Below are 19,317 nucleotides of genomic sequence, written 5' to 3' on the forward strand. Positions count from 1 at the left end.
CAGGACTGAGGCAGAGGGCCACCTGAGCCAGTGTCTACCAAGCCTCTATACTTAGGGTGATTCTTAGGCACTCTAAGTCTAGGAACCTTGGCCTTAGAATCGACACAAGATACTAAAGGGAGAAGCAGTTTCTAATCCTTGTTGTGCATGCAACCACCTGGGGGTATTTTTAAGTTATAGGAACTTGGGTCTCAAGGTAGACCCGAGCTCTGTAGTGTGTGTGCACTTGGTTTTTAAAACACATTTGCCCAGGATTTTGCTGTGTCCCCTGCCCTCATCTGGCCATTTCTGAGGTTCTCCTTCTGTCCTAGGGCTCGACGGTAGCACCCCTGCCTTTGAGAGGGAGCGGCTCATTAATCAGTTCAATGATCCCAGCAACCTCACCACCTGGCTGTTCCTTCTCTCCACAAGGTGAGTGGGTCCTGGGAGGATAGGCCAGAGGGTGTGTTCTGGGCAATTGGCCACATGGGCAGGCACCCCAAAGGCTCATCCAATTTCCATCCGAAGAGATCTGCTCAGGGCTGTGACTTGTTTTTGGAGTGAGAGGGGACACCAAAAGGAAGTTGTGTTAAAGGGCGATCGTGACATTGTCATTAAGTTCTTTGACACCTTCATTAACAACGGTTTAATTAGCTTTTCCCTTGGAATGTTCTGAGGCTGAGAGATGTGGAGAATGTGAGAGTGTTTTCACAAGTAGGAAGTGCAATAGAACTGTAAAAGGCTGCTGGCCTGTTTGTCTCATGCCAAGCAGAATGCCCTTGATAGGGTATGAACCAGCCGTTCTCCTGAGCTGTTAGCCGTTTCCCTCGCCAAGTGACATCACACTCAGCAGGAGGAGAGCGGACTGCTTTCTGTGCTGGTGGCACTTGCGTGTCGCACGTTCCGGGCATACTTTAGAGTGGGTGAGGACATACACTGTCCATTAGCAGGACAGCAGGATCCTCAGTATGTTGGGCTTAGGACAAAGAGGAGGGTGTTGGGGTAGGAGTCACGGTGGGTAAAACTGATTTGAAAACTACCTTTAAAACGAAAGGCTCTGTGATTGTTGGTTTGTGTTTTAAAGGGCTGGGTGCTTGGGCGTGAATCTGATCGGTGCCAACCGAGTGGTGGTGTTTGACGCTTCCTGGAACCCTTGCCATGATGCTCAGGCAGTGTGTCGGGTGTACCGCTACGGCCAGAAAAAGCCCTGCCACATCTACCGCCTTGTGGCTGATTTCACCCTCGAAAAGAAGATCTATGACCGTCAGATTTCCAAGCAGGGCATGTCAGGTGGGCCGCCTTCCAGGTTCAGAAGAGACACATTGATATAGGCAGCCATCCTACTGTCTCCAGGCGTTTGGGGACAGGGAGATTGTGGGAACACGGGCAGGCTTCCCAGTATAGCAAGCCAGCAGGTCCTCCCATCTCATTCTGACTCAAATAATTGCCTAAGAGGGGACTGACCTCAACTTGTTGAAGGTGGATTTAGTGATAAGAGCTAAACTAGCAGGTTTCTGTTATAATACTTCCATTTTACCAGGGCCTCCCACCTGGTCTTTAACTTTCAGATATGGGGGGGCCGCCTTCGGTGGCTCAGGTATAGTGGCAGTTGTGCCACCCACAGCCTCTCTCCTCTCTGCTGATCTCTGTAGCTGTGCCTTTGCAGTCTTCTTTGCCACATACTGACCGTCTCCTTGTCTTCTCCCTTCCAGATCGCGTGGTGGATGATCTCAATCCAATGTTGAACTTTACCCGGAAGGAGGTGGAGAACCTACTGCACTTCGTTGAGAAGGAGCCGGCTCCCCAAGCATCTTTGGACATAAATGGCATCAAGGAGCCAGTCCTGCAGCTTGCCTGTCGGAAGTACCCTCACCTCATCACCAAGGTGAGAGCCCAGTGTGCACGCAGCCCCTGGTGGGACAGCGTCCAGCAGGGGAGGCTCGTCTGGCGAGCTTGTCTTTGTGCAAACTTTTGTTTCACGCAGGCAACTTGAATGCCATGGGTTCTTTTCCTTGTCCCATGCAGTTCCCGCCCCTGGTCTGGTCCTACAAGTGCTGGGCTCAGCCATGTGGAATAATTTGGCCAGTGTGTTTTCCCAGCAGAAAGAAAGATGGCATGTTTTAAAAATGCAGCCTGTTAATTCTCTGACCTCTGCCCTCCTTTTGATGTGGAAGGCAGATGTAGGTGGTCTGAAGCTGTGCTGTTAGACTTGTGAGTCATACTCTTGACAGAAGGACAGTGAACCTGCATGTGTCTGCGAGCAGGCTCTTCGCTAGTGCTGGAGACAGCTAGCCCTTCCTTGGTGTCAAAGCAAGGCTCAGTGTGTACCCATCATTTTGCACAAAGACTGATTATTAAATCAACACCCTCCTGTGTCCCCAGGAGCCTTTTGAGCATGAGTCATTGCTCCTTAACCGAAGGGATCACAAGCTGACCAAGGCGGAGAAAAAAGCAGCAAAGAAAAGCTATGAGGAAGACAAACGCACATCAGTCCCCTACACGCGCCCGTCGTACGCACAGTATTACCCCGCCAGCGACCAGAGCCTGACCAGCATCCCCGCCTTCAGTCAGAGAAACTGGTGAGTCGCTGAAAGGGCAGGAAGGTCTGCTGTGGGGCCAGGCCCACACCTTCCCGCTGCGGCATTGTGTAAACTGCTCTTTGGCTGCTGAGAACTGACGGGCTCTGCTCGTGGGTGAGGTGTCAGGCAGTCCGAAGTCCGGGGTTTAAGTGGCTCTGGCAGGAGAGTGAGCTGCTGGTCTTGGGACTCAGGAGAGTCCATTTGTATTCTGGGAGGTGCAGGTTCCCAAAACACAGAGACCCAGCCCTCCCGCACAGCCCGTCCTGTCCGTAGCACTTTGGTCCTAGACCAGTGATGGCGAACCTTTTGAGCTCGGCGTGCCAGCATTTTGAAAAACCCTAACTTCACTCTGGTGCCGTGTCACATATAGAAATTTTTTGATATTTGCAACCATAGTAAAACAAAGACTTATATTTTTGATATTTATTTTATATATTTAAATGCCATTTAACAAAGAAAAATCAACCAAAAAAATGAGTTCGCGTGTCACCTCTGACATGCGTGTCATAGGTTCACCATCACTGTCCTAGACCTTGCTAAGCGCTGAAGTGCAAGGGTGAAGGCCAGGTCTTTATGGGCCTTGGAGTGCAGTCAGTGTGTTCTGCTGCTGCTCATGGGATTGCATTCTGTGGCTGTGCCCCAGTCCTGAGTGAGAAACCTTTTCCTTGAGCAAACTTCTAGAATTGTTTAGAATATGAGCGGGGCAGAAGCCTGTTGCTGAATGGAAAGAGAGGCTGGCCACGGGCACGTGCCAGTTAGAGGCCTGGCTGTGGGGCACAGGGTTTTGGCTGCTGCTGCTTTTGTGGTGGTCGTGACTAGAGGGGTATCCTGGGGAGTGGCCCCAGGAGGAGCCCAATGAAAAGTAATGCAGAGGAGAGGGGTGTCTGCATTGCTTACTGATACTTGAAGTTTCAGAGAGTAAAGACAGTTAAGGTTGGACAGGTGGCCTCTCAAATTGACCTGCACATGTGGCGTCACGTGGCCTTTCTCCTTGGTGAGTGGGCAAGTTCCCCCCGTTTGTCTGCAGCTCGCATGCACTGGGGGCTGAAGAACTTCTCCTCCCTGTTGCATCCTTGCCTCTCCCTGACTCTTCTCCAAGGGCGAGTGCCTGGTGCGTGTAGATAGACCATCCGAATCCCCGTAAAGGCGTCATCCCACTGACATCTGACTCCTTAGGCTCCGAGAAGCGTCATCCCTCGCTGCCTTTCTGCCTCCACTGCCTCAGCCCTGCGTCTTGTCTTTTGAGCTGACCGTGCTCTGTCAGTCCTCTGACCCTCCTCAGCAGCAGCTGAGGCTGTGGGTGGGGGTCTGAGGGCTCTGCAGGAGGGAAGGGTGGCTGTTCTGCCGACCTCTCTGACTGCGCTGTCCTTCTCTCACAGGCAGCCAACGCTGAAGAACGATGAGAAGCCTGTGGCCAGCGTCCGTCCTGTGCAGTCCACCCCCATCCCCATGATGCCCCGGCATGTCCCCCTGGGAGGCGGCGTAAGCTGTGCCTCCAGCACAAACCCAGCCATGAACTTCCCCATCAACTACCTGCAGCGCGCGGGCGTTCTTGTGCAGAAGGTGGTCACCACCACAGGTTGGGTGCTGTCCCTTTTCAAATCACTTTGTTCACGCAGGAATTTTAGTATTTATTAACACCTTAAACATCCTAAAGTGATGTGGAGCAGGCGCTTGCCAATAACTCCGAGAGGAGAAAAAATACAGAGAAATAACCATTTGAACCAACTTTCTAAACCAGAAACTCTACGAAATTTTAGTTAAATCAGGGAAATTGACCCGAAAGATGATCAGATTTCTCAGAAGTTTCTGGTTCTCGGAGTATTCTGTATTAGGCAGCTGCGAGAGGGCTTCGGGCCTTGCTGTCCTTGGCTCTGACCTTTGCCCACCGAGAGGCGTTAGAGAATCCGCTGAGAAACGGGGTGGATGTGGACTGTGGTTTCCTTCCCTGCTTTAGTCAGGCCCTGTGTAATCTAAATCTGAGGTCTGTGTCTTCACTAGATATTGTTATTCCTGGACTCAACAGCTCCACAGATGTACAGGCGAGAATTAATGCTGGGGAGAGCATCCACATCATCCGCGGGACGAAAGGTGAGACTGCCCGCCCGCCCGTCCCCTGTCCTGGCTGGGAAGCAGAATCCGTACATCCGGGGAAGCATGAGGAAATGACATTTCCAGGAGCTCAGTAGTGTGGGCGGGGCCCCAAGGATATCTGGCAGTGGCTTAAGAGAAGGGAGTTAAGGTCCCCGCATCCCTGTATTTTGACATTGTTTTTATGGAGAATTTGGGGTGGGTTTGGATAGACACTGTGTTTTGTGTCTCAGCCTATTGATTGCGGTGCTATTGGCTAGGAATGCCTGACTCACCTGGTCCCACACCACCTGCGGGAACCCCGTAGACATTTCCCCAGAGCCAGTGCTGTGGCTGAACCAGCCCTTGTGCTATTATGACTGTAACACACAGCAGCCATCCGGGAATGTTGTAGATACAAGAGCATTATTCACAAGTTCTGGAGGGTACATTATGCCCGAGGGTCTCACATGGCGGTCACGGGGGAGAAAGAGAAAGAACATGGACCTGGGTCTCTGCCTTTATTAGGGTCCAAGAGTGGGTGCTAGGCTTTGTGGGTTCACTCTTTGTTGGCGAATTTAAAACAGAAGAGTGGGATTTAGAACAGGAGGGGAAAGTAGGTCAAAGTGTGGTCATTGGGAAAATCCACTGCCTCTGCCTCCTTACAAGGAGGGTGAGACTGCTGGGATGAAATCTGTCGGGACAGTGTCGACGCCTGTCATTCCCGCCAGCCTTCACTCTGGGAGCTCCTGAGGCTCGGCGTCAGTAAGGAGGTTTCGCCCCGGCCTCTGTTGGGTCACAGTACCTTTAGGCTCAAGGAAAAGATGCTGCTGTGAAATACAAGACACAGGAGGTTGTACCTGCCCCTTACTGGGCTCCTGTGGGCCTAGAGCAGGGGTGGGTAAAGGGCAAGCTCTGCTGTGCACCAGCCAAATCCAGCCTTTCAATGTCCATAAATAAATATTTTAGACCATAGCGGCACTAGCTGTTATACTACAGAGCTGAATAGTTGCAAGAGAGAGCTGATGGCTCACAAAGCCAGAATTACTTACTAATTGGCCTTTTAAGGAAAAGTTTGCCAATCTCTGGCCTGGAGGCAGCCCGGATTTTCCAGGAGATTGATAAAAAAACACGGGATGGTAGATTAGTGTTTGGGAATGGAACGCAGCTCTAGAATTGTTCCCACCAACAGAGAGGGTATTGAGGCAGGAAGGCGTGGGCCAGAGGGCCTGTGCTCCTCCTCGCCCCCGTTTCTTTCCTCCACTGCATGAGTCTTTCCTGATGGGTGCTCCTGTGCCTGTCCATCTCCCCCAGCGGGCCAGGCTCTAGAGCAGGGCCTGTGGCGGTGCTGATGCAATCAGTGTTTGTGGAGAAAAGGGCTAATATTGGGCCGCAGCTCCGTCCTCACCAATCATTGCAGACGTCTGAGAGAGGGTGGGAGACCTACTTTTACAGCTATTTCCCAGCCCACGGCTGGCAGGAGGGCATTGTCTGCTGCTCACAGTCTTCCTCGTGCTTCTTAGGGACGTACATCCGCACCAGCGACGGGCGGATCTTTGCTGTCCGAGCGACGGGCAAACCCAAAGCCCCTGAAGATGGCCGGATGGCTGCCTCAGGTATCGCATGTGGCTCTGTCTCCCGTTCACCGCTGGACATGTGTTGTGTTTTGGTTTAGTTTCACTTGTAATTAATTTTTTAGTAAATAATGTGTACGTGGTTCACGATTCAAAAGGTACAAAAAGGGGTAAAGTGAAAAGTAAGTTTTTCTCCCGCCATACCTCTAGCCAGTCATTTCTCGCCTGTCATTTTCAGAGATATTCTGAATGCAGTACAGGGATGTGTGTGTCTTTATGGATAAAAAGCATGTGTGCCTGTTTGGATAAAAAACGTGTGTATAACTTTCCTTCGTATTTTTCAAATGAATGCTCACTTACTGTAATACACTGGTTAGTCCTTCACTCAATAGGTAGCCCAGGGCTGGTGCCTTATCTGCTGTAGCTGTGCCTCCTGGAGGGCGTGCACAGGATGCCGCTGGGTGGGACAGCACCTTACGTCCCAAGTCCCCTGTCCTGGGGTGCTCAGATTGCTGTACTCCACATGCAGAACTGTCTCCCAGGCACGTGGTGTATCTGCAGCATAATCCCCAGACGTGGGCGGATCGCCAGGTTAAAGAGTGCGGGCTCATTCACAGTGAGGTGCTCTGGCCAGGCTCCCCTGTGGGAGAGCTTCTCCTCCATCCTTTCTCCGGGAGGCACGAGAGCTAGACTGCTTTTTTGTGCACACAGCCAGCCCAGTTGATAGAGCGGCACCGTGAGCAGCCAACACCAATGACTGTTCCTTTCGCCATGCACTCGCTTTTGTCTCTCCCTTCCTGTTATCTGAACTATTTGCAAATCGAGGACATCATGTCACTTTTACCCCTAAACATTTTCACACACACAGCCTAAGGCCAAGGGCATTCCCCTCTGAGCCAGCAGCATTATCACACCGAGTTAACAGCTCCACATGTGGCCGAGGCCCAGGCCAGAGCCTGTTTTCCAGGAGTCCCCAGCAGGCCTCCCCATCATCTTCCACAGCCAAGGCTTTTGTTTGGTTTTAAGCCAGGATGGATGACTTGTTAGAAGCACTTTTCCTCTTTTCTTCAATCCTGGTCACTGCAAGCCTGACTGGGGATAAGACTGATGACTTAGCATTTCATGTCCATGACCTCGTGGGCTTCACCTTGTGGAGTTTTACAATCAGGGAAAGGAGAGACCTGTTTCCTCGGGGAACGTTAACTGGGTGACTTTATACATCAAACTATTTGAATTTTGGGGACCCAGGATGGGATTTATTTGTTCTTTCATGGAACTTTCCCCTATATCTTCCTTTTCTCCCTGGCCATTCTGGTTCTCAGTCACCTACGTTTTGTCCCCAGGTTCCCAGGGGCCTTCTCTCGAGTCTACGAGCAATGGCAGACCCAGTGCCTCATCACCCAAAGCCCCCGACCCTGAGGGGCTGGCCAGGCCTGTCTCTCCCGACAGCCCGGAGATCCTCAGCGAGCTGCAGCAGTACGCCGACGTGGCCGCTGCCCGCGAGTCCCGCCAGAGCTCCCCCAGCTCCGCCACCGGCCTGCCTGGCCTGCCTGGCCCCCCTGCCCAACTGGTGGACGGCAGTGCTGTGCCTGGGACTGCTCTTGGGACGGAGCCTCGACTTGGGAGCCACTGCCTCAACAGTTCCCTCTTGGTGACCGGCCAGCCCTGTGGTGACAGGCACCCAGTCTTGGATTTAAGGGGCCACAAGCGGAAGTTGGTCACACCATCTGCTGCCCAGGAGTCAGCCCGCCGGCGGTCCAGGAAGGGCCATCTACCAGCCCCCGTGCAGCCGTATGAACACGGGTATCCAGTTGCAGGCGGGTTTGCCATGCCACCCGTCTCCTTAAACCATAACCTCACCACCCCCTTCACCTCCCAGGCTGGGGAGAACTCCCTGTTTATGGGCAGTCCCCCCTCCTACTACCAGCTGTCCAATTTGCTGGCAGATGCCCGCCTGGTGTTTCCAGTGACTACTGACCCTCTGGTGCCAGCAGGCCCCGTCAGTTCCTCTTCCACGGCTACCTCAGTCACTGCCAGCACCCCTTCCTTCATGCTGAACCCCTCTGTTCCAGGGATGCTGCCCAGCTACTCACTCCCATTCTCACAGCCACTCCTGTCCGAGCCGAGGATGTTTGCCCCTTTCCCCACCCCTGTCTTGCCCACCAACCTTTCCCGGGGCATGTCGGTCTACCCAGGCTACATGTCCTCCCACACGGGCTACCCAGCTGGCGGCCTCCTCCAGTCCCAGGTGCCTCCGTTTGACTCTCACGAGGTGGCTGAGGTGGGGTTCAGCTCCAATGACGACGAGGACAAGGACGATGATGTGATAGAGGTCACTGGGAAATAGCTGGGAGCCCCTCTCCACCTCACTCAGGGCCCCAGCAGGTTGCCCACCCAGCTGGCAGGCAGCTGTCTGGGCTTCTGAGAGTAGGGCACTTGGCAGGAGGGGCAGGAAGAGGACAAGGAAGGGGGGTGACCATAGTGGCAGGGCTCTGCTGCAGCCCAACAAAGGCAAAAAATTCCAGCAGAGCAGCAATCGCGGGAAATCAGGGACCCAAACAGGACTGGAGGGCCGGGCAGCCCGCCTCTCTTCCTGCTGCCTTGCTTAGCTGTCAGCTTGCCTGCTTGTCCCTCTGAGTGTAGGCACTCACATCCCATCTCTGTCTTTGGGAACATTCTCTCCCAAGAGACCTGCCTTACTGGGTGACTTAGCTTGGCCTGGAGAGGGGAGGGGAGTGAGGGAGGGGCGGGAAAAGAAAGAGTGTGGGCAGGGAGAGCAGACTGCGATTCCACGTGGAGTGGAGTCTTTTTAGGGGGTGGGAAGGAAGCAGACCAGGTATGTGTGCTGTGCGTGTGTGTGTTTATGTATGTACGTACGTGTATGTAACAGCAGGGATGAAGGTGGGGGGGAGGAAGGGAGGGACGAATGAGGGGGAAAAATGAATTTATCTTTTGAAAAATGGAAATCAGAGTGTGGTGGTTCATGGCAGTTAGAACGAACGTCAGGGTGAGCCCAGGAGAGCCGTGGAAACCACAAGTTTCCTTCTCGTGGGTGAAGAGCCCAGGTAACCTGAGTCCCTGGTTTTCAGAGCCACATTGGTTGTGGAATTTGGGGGAGATAATGGGAGAAATGGGCATTGCCCCTCTGCCTTTCCCTAGTGGCTGCCTCGGAGCAGCCCTTTCCAGGGAGAGAAACTGCGAGGCGGGAGGGGAACCCTGTGCTGTGGGGAGGCTGGAAGGACAAGCTTCACAGGGATGGACCTGAGCCCCACTGCCTGTCCCAGTGGCCTTTCCTGCCCCTGCCTTCCCTGGTAGAGAGCTCAGTTAATTTATTTCTTATGGGCAATTATTTATTATTTAGACTTTTCATGTGTCTTTTTGTTGTTATTGGGAGCGGGAGGGGGAGGCTGGGGTAGGGAAGAGGGTAGGAGATGGGAAAGGCAGTTTTAAAATACCCCAGACCCCATGGCTGCCGGTGAGCACATCCCCGAGGGTGGCGAACTGGCCACGGAAAGAAAGCCAGGCTTGACCAAGGTGTGCACCAAATAGCCACGTTTTGCAGGAAGACCAGGGACTCCTGTGTCTGGAGAATTGGTGGGATGAGACTCGTTCCACGGAGCTGGAAACTTGGGGTCATGGAGTTTGCTATTGGAAAGTAAATAACCCCAAATTTGGAGTTGCATCCTCCTATGGTGACCTTAGACTTAGAGGCAGGCTCACTACGCTGTGTATTGATGGCTGCGTTGAGGGAACAGACTTGATTTCCTATTGGGAAATGTGTTGACTTCCCCAGCCTATCAGATGGTCAGTGTGGGCCTGCTGTCTGCTACCTCCATCCTCTGAAGGAACATGGAGGAGCCCTTCCTCTGTAGGAGCCTGAAGCCTGGCTTTGTCCTAAAAGAACATACCAGCCATTCTGGGTCGACCCTTTCTTGTTGCCAGTGCCAGGGGCGGGGCATCTAGTCTTTAGGCGTAAACACTGGCTGTCTTCCGCTTGGCTTTCCCTGCCTGCTGAGGCCGCTCCAGGCAGGTCTTTATGATGAACACACCGTGTCTGTCTGCAGAGCACCACCCCCTCCCTGGGGGTCCTCACTGGGCAGCTGCTGCCCCTGCCTCCCCTGTCCTGGAGGCAGTTTAGTCAGGTCACCCCAGTAGTAGCTGCTTCTGCAACTCTTCCACAAGCTGGTTTTCGTTGTTGGGGGGGCCTTACACACTCGGGGGTGTTGTCCCCAGAGAAGAGACAAGGAGATGGCTGATGGGGTTGTGCATGTACAAGTGCGTGTGTGTGTGTGTGTGTGTGTGTGCGCGCGCGCGTGCGTGTGCGCGCGCGCTGTCCGGTTACACCAAGAGTGGGACTTAAGGCGCTTTTTTTCTCTTTTCATAAGCACCCTGTCAGACTCTTAACTCTCCTACTCATAGAAGCCTTAGACCTACAATTTAGCTATGCAAATTATTTTAGTAATTTAAAACTAGCACTTCAACCAGTGCTCTCAGATGCACCAGGAGCGGGTGGTGAGTGGACTCAGTGTGGGCTTTCAGGTTGAGGCTGGTGCTGAGGGCGTGAGCTACCCCAGGTCTCTGGGTTGCAGAGCGCACTCACACCCTGGGCCACAGTTGATACCTCCAAGGCCCCGGAGCACTGGGATCCCAGAGCAGGTGTGTGTGTGTGTGTGTGTGTGTGTGTGTGTGTAAGGAGGGGTCATTCTGTGTGCACCTCTAAAACATCATAGCCGCAGGCTCCAAGAATCCACAAACTATTCCAGCAAGGAATTGAGACCAGTCACTGGAGGCATGGGCTTTGGAGGTACCAGGAAGTGAATGGGTATTATGAGAGGCAGTGCGTGCCTGCTGTCGACCCAGTGCTTCCAGGGGCTGGGTCTTGCTATAACTGGGGAGAGGCCATACCTTCGGGCGGCAGACCTGGCTGGAGAAGGCTTTGTTCGATATATGCAGCTTATACTGTGTAGGCAGGTGGGGGTAGGGTCACGGGAAATTGGGGTGCTACCAGTTCCATGTTTGTTTTTTTAATGACCGTGAAAACCCTTCTGACTTCCCTGCTGCCTCTTCCTGTGTGCTGGTAGGCATTGAGCATGTGTGTGAGGGAAGCAGGAACTGTCTCTGAGGCCATGGGCCATGTCCTGCAGCTGCTTTGATAGAGACACTTGCTGGTGGCTTCCACCTGCCATCCAGGCCTGCGTGAGGGAGGGGTGGGGAGATGAGGGAGGTGGGAGACCGGCCTGGGCACTTCCCCTCCCTCATCTTCCACAGAAGCCCTGTCTGGCTGGTTCAGCCTAAGTTCTCACCGAGGGAACATGGTACACTTGCTTCAGGATTCCATGTGTAGTGATGTGCGATTTCCTTTTCTTAGTATCTGTGGATAAAAATTGAACAGAGACAGAGTAGCCACTTAAAGTAAGTGAACCCTGTTGAATCAGATTGGATTCTGCAAAGTCCTCACCTCGAGTTGTGCTCAGCATCTATTTTGTCATCTCCCGACATCAGGATAACGCTGGTCCTTGGCACTCTCTTCCCTAGGAATTAGTGTCTGAAGTTTATATACTTGTGATTCACAACTAAATATGATATTTCCCACTCCAGGGTCTGAAGCAAAGCTAGGGGAGTTCTGCTGATAGGTGGAAACAGACAACCAAACCTTAGGCGTCTGGGGGGGGACTGTCACTCCCAAAGTCGTCAGCAGAGCAAGTCGTCTGCTTCAGTCTGTGCAAGCCTGGCCTTGCCCCAGAACTGAGTGCTCCTCCCATGTGGAAGGTCTGGGGGCTTCACATTCCTTGTTTCTAGTGTTCCTGGCCATGACCCTTCCTCCTGTTTCCCAGTTCCCTGTGATTCCTCAGAAGACCAGTCTCCCGAACCACGGCCTCCTGTACACCCAGCTAAGTGGCTCTTTTGCCACCAGAACTCCTGAGGCGCTCCTTTCCCCAGTGGACCCAGGAGACTTTCTGGCCCTCTGCTCACTGTTCCCAGGAACCTGCCCCTCCAGGCCTGTCTGAGTGCTTCTCTCTCCATCTGTCACCCTCCCCATCCATTCCCCTCCTACTGGCGCTTCTCTTCTGCCCTGTGTATTCCACTGTTACCCTAAATGTCTGTCTGTGCCACTAGCTTGGCCCTGGGCCTTTTATGAATACCCAAGTCTTACAATGAACTTCCTGAGCAGGCGATGTCCAACTTCTTTGCTCTCAGGGACTGAGTCTGCCTCTCCCCTCTCTCGGGCCTATGTGACTGAGGAAAAGGTGCATCTGAGTCCGGGAGAGGTAGCCAGGCAGGCTGCAGAGTCTTTGGGGCAGAGGCTGGGAGAGATTTGGGTACTTTCTGTTACCACTACTGGGGTGATATTCAGAAGAGGGGGGACCTCATACTGTGACCTGATCCAGGACCCTCCTCTGGAAGAGAGCTCAGCCCAGGTGTGTGTGTGTGTGTGTGTGTATGTGTGCCTGTGAGTGTGTGTGTGCACATGCGCACACCTGCTCATGTGCACATGAGTGTAAACTGACTTGTCTGGTTGTGTTACTCAGGGTGGGCTGGGGACTCACCAGAAGAATCCCTTTAGCCCGCTCAAGACTGGTTTTTTCCTGTACCCTCTCCAGAGGGGTCGGGAAGGAGGTCCAGGTGGGTTGAGGGGGTCGCAGTGGATAACCACTAAGGCCACATTGCTGCCAGGAGTGGGGGGGTTGGGGACCCCAGGGACCTGGCACCTGGCTTTGGTTTTCCGTCTTCTTTCCTCAGGACGCCCCCTGAGGCCTGGGATTGCACCTGGCTTTGAGGAGCACCTGTGGCTGGTGCTCTGCCAGTGTAGTCATGGGCTTCCCTCCTCTCACAGGGCAGGTGCTCCTGCCCCAGAGACTGGGCAACTGGCTGTTTCTATGACGTATTTATTTTTACTTGTGTTTCATGTCACTTTTTTAAAAAAGCAAACAGAACAATTGTAAGTCAGTATAACTGCCTATCAGTTTTCTTTATTTCTCTTTTTGTAAAATAAAATTTAAACTCAAGAAGGCAATCTTGTTTGATCAAGGAATTGTCTGCACAGCTGTTTGGCAAGTGGTGAAAGGGATGTAACAACATAGAGGGATAGCATGGGGGTGGGGGGCAGACAGACCCTGCAGTGATCGTGGCAGTAAGCTCGCTAGCCGCCTCCTGCCTTTGCTCATCTGACAGGACTGCCTTTCCAGGCTCCAGAGGACAGTGAAGCTGCCTCAGGGGACGTGAGGCTACTGGGCCTCAGTCCTGCAGGGGCTGCCTGCAGAGGCTGAGTGGCTGGGGCCTGGCAGCACCACATGAGCCTTCTCCATTTGTCATGAGTGAGAGGATGGAACCACTGCCTCCCAGAGAACTAGCCAGGGCTTTGGAACCTGAGGAGCTGGGGGACGGAGGGGAGTGTCCACTCTTCCCTGTTTAAGGGGAGGAGCCCTGGGAGAAAACTCTGGAAATTTACTGAGGGAGCATTAAAGATCCTCTGTGGGGATTCCTTGGACAGAGGAAAGCAGGAGACAGGGCAAATCGGGGCTCATGAGGGAGAATATGTGCTATGGGGACTTAGGACTGGAGTGGAGCATGGGTGGGGGCATAGCTAGGTGAGCCTCTCTGCTCAGACGCTGCAGCCTGCCCCCCAGGAAAGTGCCCTGGCTTCAGCCTCCTGGTGGCCAGCGGAGGCCTTGCCGGAATCCTAACCAAGGGCGGGGCTTGCTCTGAGAGGAAGTGTTGAAGGCTGATGGCTTGCAGTCCCAGTCACAGGCAGACTCCTTTCCGACAGACAGTGGCGCTGAAGCAACTAAGGCACACCCTGAATTCTGACGTGGGGCCCTGGAGTTCCCCGACCAGGCTAAAGGACGTGAGCAGTGCCCTAGCTGGTGTGGCTCAGTGGACAGAGTGTTGGCCTGCGGACTGACGGGTCCCGGGTTCGATACTGGGTTTCGGGCTCAATCCCCAGTGAGGGGTGTGCAGGAGGCAGCCGGTCAATGATTCTCTTTCATTGATGTTTCTATCTCCCTCTCCCTTCCTCTCTGAAATCAATAAAAATACATTTTTTTAAAAAGAAGTGAGCAGAAAGGACCAGATGAGGAAAGGGCAGCTCCAGACAAGGGTTTTGAGGGAGAAGTCCCCAAGCTTCTGAGAAGCAGAACCCAGCGCTATCATGGCCAGTGCACAGGCCCTTTGGGCACCCAAAGGTTTGGTCACGTGTCTGATGTTCACAAGCAAAACAACTGCCACGACCCTGCCGGCCCAGCCCCGAGTGCCTGTAAGGGGCCAGCTGTCCAGAGGCCTGGCCCTGTGGGTGAGGAGGGATCGGTGTGAGGCTGGGGGAAAGGAAGCCGGGGTTATGAGAGCCTCCGTGTGCTCAGTCCGCAGTAGTGGGCAGTGGGCTCTGCAATAAGACGAGTGCCTTCCCAAGCATCAAACCTCCGTGTCAGGTGCACCAAGGTGACTCGTGGCCCAGCAAGACTTGCTTCCACTGCAAGGCTGGGCCTCTCAGGAGGGCAGGGTTTTTACGGTTTTACCTTTGGGGCCCTAAAAGGCTTGTAGGTCCTCAGAAATAGGAGCTGAAGATGGAACCTGTCTTCAAGGAGCTCACACTTGGCCCGGAAGTTACCTGGTACACGCTCAGCTGAGGGCAGACCAGCCTCCCCCAGCTGCATCCAGGGCCAGGAGGAGGGAGCCTGGGAGGGGGCCTGGCCCTGGCGAGCTCCCCGGGGGATGGAGCCTTGGTTTTTTGTTCCCTCGGTATCCTCAGCCCCTAGGATTGTCCTGGCATGTTGGCTGGGGGACAGGTCCCCCCTGTGCTTTGGGCGGCGGGTGGAGTGCAGTGGAGTTGGAGGCAGGAAGCTGATATGTGTGCTGTCGGAGGTTGGCTCCACTAGCTTCTTCCTTGAGTTCAGATCGGGCCTCAGTTTACTCCGCTCTAAGACGGGAGCAAGTGGCCCTGCCTTGCTCTGGTCCCAGGTCTGTCGTGAAGCCTCAGTGAGAGAAAGTGGCAAAAATGCCGGAAACCTCGGCTTCCCGGGCCCCAGCCTGGCTCCCCATCGCGGCCCACCCGGCAGCCTTCCCTCCGCGCCTGGGGCCGCGCGGTCTTGGTGCCCTCGCCAGCACCGCCGGGTGCGGGAGGCAGGAAGGTGCCGGGGCGCCCCGCCCCCTGACAGCTCTCGAGGACAGACGCACGCTCGTTGCCGTGGAGACGCGGAGGGGCAGGCCGCCGCCCTCCGGGCCCCGCGCGCACGCGCCCACGACCACGGCCACGTCCCGCCGCGAGAGGGGGCGGAGCGAGCGTGCGAGGCGGGCGCGCGCAGGCTCCGCGACCGAACCCGGAGCCGCCTGCGCGTCGGCGTCCGCGGCGGGTGGCCGCTGAGGTGAGGCCGGGCCGGGGGAGCGCGTTCCCGCCGGGCCGCCTCCCGCGCGCCGGGGGCCTGGGACCTCCGTCTGCCCGGGCGCGGCCCCCTCCGTGACCCCCGCGGCCCAGGCCGCTCTTTGCACCTCGACTCCCTGACCACTGGCCCCGGCCGGGTCCGAGGGCCCGAACGCGACCTTGGGCCAGCCCTCCGCCCCCGGCAGCCCCGGTCTCGGCTCCGGTGCGGGCCCGTCCCGAGGCAGCGGAGCGGAGGGGTGGGTGGGGGACGGAGGCAGGAGCCGCACTTTAACTCCGCCCCGTCCCCCGAGCCCGCCGCCTGGGCTGCCAACTTCAGCGCCCCTGAAGTTGCGGGGGTGCCTGGAGTCCCCTGCGGTCGAGGCCGAGGAGAAAGGGGCGGGGCAGAGGGGGCGCCAGGAGCCGGAGGCCCTCGCAGCCCGGCCCGCCGCGCCCACGACGGGGCCCTTCACGGGCCAGCGCGCCGCACGTGAGCGGCTCCAGGAAGCCGGCGCGGCACCGCCGCCTGGCACCCCGGCACCGGGGAGGCGATCCCCGCCAGAGGCTCGGGCGGGGCCCAGCCTGCCCAGGTTTCCGCGGCAGGAGCTGTTCCGGAGCCGGGCGCGGGGCCCTGGGGCCGTGGACTTGGTGAGGCCGAGCCTGGCTTCCGATTTCCCGAAGGGGACGTGGTGGCGAGGCCGCAGCCCTGTGACGAGGGGCGCGGTTCTGCTGGGGGCGCCCGTGGGCTTGGCTTTCCGGCTCAGCGCCTCTCCCCTCTCTGCCCCCAGCACGGAGCGCCGGGTCCCAGCCGCGCTGAATGCCATGAGCCGCTGAAAGGGAGCCTGGCTTTCCCGGTGAGCCCCCCGTCCCCCACCGCCCCCCTGCTCGGTCTCTTGCTCCCCCGCCTGCCCTTCCCGGGTTGATGGCAGCTCTGGGCCCTCAGGCTCATGTCCCCCCTTTTCTGAGCCTTCAGGGCACGAGAGGAAGAGAAAGGTGCGAACTACGTTCCTGGAGGGGACAGGGAGCGTGCAGCCCAGAGGGGAGGTCGGACGGGGCTGGTCACTCCCAAGGCAGCTGGGCAAGGGGACACAGCGCCCAGCCCAGAGCTGGGGCCTCCAAGATGCCCAGTGTGGGTGAAACGCGTGGGCCTTTCCGGAAAGCCTGCCACCAGGGAGGACAGGGAAAGTGGGAAAGGAGGCATGAGGCTGCTGGCGCCCGCCCTCCGCCTGCATTGTGGTCCCGTCTGTTTGGCACCTGTGTGGCCTCGGGCAAGTGTCTTCCTCTCTAACCACTGACGTCCTCAGCCGCCCCTGCCTTGTTCCGAGGATTAAGGAAGCAGCCTCGTTTTGACACGTAGACAATGCCTGGCATCTAGTTAAGTACTTCGTGGGCGATCCATCATCATCATCATCACCAGCACCATCAAAGAAAACGGAGGAGCAAAACTGACCCGGGGCCAGTTGAGCAGGACAGGGAATTGCGTCCAAAGGATGGCGCGGCTGTGGGGGCAGGACCCCGTGGGTGCGAACCCCAGTGGGAGACACCTCGGCGTCACGACACCAGGGGCTTCGACGTTCTGTGTGCACGTCGACTCCAAAGACAGTATTTCAGCCGAAGGTTTTGGCACACAGAACCACAGGGAACCAGTTATTCCATAGAGCTAGGTGTCCCATTGGGTTCAAGGGTTGACGTTCAGCGCGCCCAAAACTTTTAAATTTTAAATATTTGGGGTCACATGCTTTCCTCCCTCTTTAACCGTTTGAGTCCCAAGCAGCTCGATTGCGCTGCTGAGATTTTATATCGAGAAAACATACGATTCGTTTGAGTCCCAGGGGGTATTGAAAAAACACTGTCGAAGAATCCCAAACAGCACAACCGCGCTTTCTCTAAATGAGTACGAAAAGACCCAAACAGCGTGGTAGCGCTTGTTTTATTTTATGTCGAGAAATACCAAGCAGCGTGATTCGGGTTAGACCTCTGCCCCCCACCCCCACCCCCCGTGGCGGGCTGGGCTGTCTGCCTTGAAGGACTCACACACCAGCTTCTGTGGTGCCCCTGGGCCTGTTCCTGGATAGTTTGCTTCTCCTGAATGTCTTTATTGTTTGTATTATAGGAATAGGAGGAATGGGGGAAGGCCAGTGGGGAGGAGGGAGAATTGTCAGATAAATGACAGACACAAAAAGGAAAAAAGAGGCGGCCACACACACCCTCCCAAGATGCCTTTCTATGAACTACCTGGTACGGGAGATCAGAAGCATAAAAATTAAATTCTAAACACTTGGAGATGTTGGGGTGGGAAGGGACAGGGACCCCAGGTGTGGTGTCCCCCCCCCCTTCCGCCCCAGGCCAGCACTCCTCCTCCATGGGATGAACCGCTCAGGCCAGGGATGAGTAACTGTTGCTTCTCCCTGTTGTGTGTCTCCACTTCCAGCAGCCTTTTCCTCCTCCTCTCCTGGCGGTTTCTAATCTATAGGCTGAAAAAGTGGGCTGAAGCTTGTAAGCGCTGGTGGTGGCTCAAGCCTGGGAAGCGTAGCCTGAATTTTGGTTGTTTTGATCCGGTGTCCTCTGGTTCTGGATGGGTGAGCTTGCTGGATAGCAAGATTCCTCAGGCCAGATGTGCTTAGCAGAGGAGAATTTCCTAGGAGAGTCTCTTTCTGTGGCAACCCCCCCCCCCCCCCCCCTGTTTGTTCCTCATGGTTTCCTTGTTTGTTAATAAGTGTTTGGCCCCTGGCACTTGCTTGTCCTCTCTGGCAGCGGTCCATGAGGCTTGGGGAGGCTGGGCAGGTAGTGTGGCTTAGCTGGGGGGAGGAAGAGGCCATGTGGGGGAAGGGCAGGCTGGCTGAGGTCTGGTCCATCTCAGACGAGGCTGGTCAGGGCTGGGAGTATGTCCCTGGCTGACTCACTCTTGGGCCCTCTATGACTCAGTCTCCCCAGTATGACCAAGGCTGCCAGCTGACAGGCACAGCAGCCCCGAGAGCCTCAGTGATTGTGGTTAAGAAATAAGGAGGCTTGTGGCTTCAGTCATCCTTTGTAGCTCCCTTCTAGGTCACTCCATGTGTAAACACCTCTGGCCACTCCTCCTCCTGGGTCAGAGCACCCAAGGCAGGGCTGGGGTTGGGCCAGAACCGGCTGGCGGGCAGGTGGGCACTCTGGTCAGAGCAGGCTACCAGCCTCTCTCTCCTGTCTCCTTTGCAGCTGCCTTGGGGTGCGGCGTCGGGAGCACAGAGCCATGTCGGACCTGCTACTGCTGGGCCTCATCGGGGGCCTGGCGCTGCTGCTGCTGCTGACTCTGCTGGCCTTCGCCAGGTACTCAGGGCTGCTGGCTGGGGTGGCGGTGAGTGCCGGCTCACCCCCCTTCCGCAATGTCACCGTGGCCTACAAGTTCCACGTGGGGCCCTACAGCGAGACAGGGCGGCTTTTCACGGAGAGCTGCAGTGTCTGTCCCAGGCTCCGCTCCATCGCCGTCTACTATGACAACCCGCACATGGTAAGGAGCCTTCTGGGCCCCGACTGGACTTCTGCCCCGTGGACGGGCATGGGGCAGGGCTTGTTGGGGGAGGGGCATTTTAGTGTCTCAGGAAGTGGTGGGAAAATCTTTGAGTGGGCCTTGCAAACCCCTCCTCTCTGAGCTCAAAGCTCCCTCCAGATTTAACCTGGACTTCTGTTCCCTCCTAGGAGTGTGTGCTGGTTCCCCTGGCTCATGGCTACCTATGGGCCTCGGAGTGCAGGGGACATCCCACTAGGAGGCCCTAGCCAGGCTTTT

At 55.9% G+C, this 19,317-nt stretch overlaps 1 protein-coding gene across 3 annotated transcripts in view; it reads left to right on the forward strand.

Moving 5' to 3' along the window:
- Positions 1–19,317, forward strand: part of LOC138992506 (testis-expressed protein 264-like) — an 84,302-nt gene that overhangs the window by 42,046 nt on the left and 22,939 nt on the right. The window contains exons 15-23 of one of the 3 annotated variants that reach the window (XM_070391359.1): positions 312–411; positions 1,064–1,269; positions 1,692–1,864; positions 2,362–2,558; positions 3,938–4,137; positions 4,560–4,649; positions 6,152–6,244; positions 7,546–8,005; positions 18,750–19,041. In XM_070391359.1, the coding sequence (XP_070247460.1) occupies positions 312–411; positions 1,064–1,269; positions 1,692–1,864; positions 2,362–2,558; positions 3,938–4,137; positions 4,560–4,649; positions 6,152–6,244; positions 7,546–8,005; positions 18,750–19,041 (1,811 nt within the window). Of the gene's footprint in view, positions 1–311; positions 412–1,063; positions 1,270–1,691; positions 1,865–2,361; positions 2,559–3,937; positions 4,138–4,559; positions 4,650–6,151; positions 6,245–7,545; positions 8,006–15,471; positions 15,562–16,342; positions 16,409–18,749; positions 19,042–19,317 lie in introns of those variants that run through there. The other 2 variants (XM_070391360.1, XM_070391361.1) reach the window with 2 other exon arrangements.

Source organism: Myotis yumanensis, unplaced genomic scaffold, assembly GCF_028538775.1.
Source record: "Myotis yumanensis isolate MYYU_CA2020_CCGP unplaced genomic scaffold, mMyoYum1.0.hap1 SCAF_14, whole genome shotgun sequence".
NCBI classification, from domain to species: Eukaryota; Metazoa; Chordata; class Mammalia; order Chiroptera; family Vespertilionidae; genus Myotis; species Myotis yumanensis.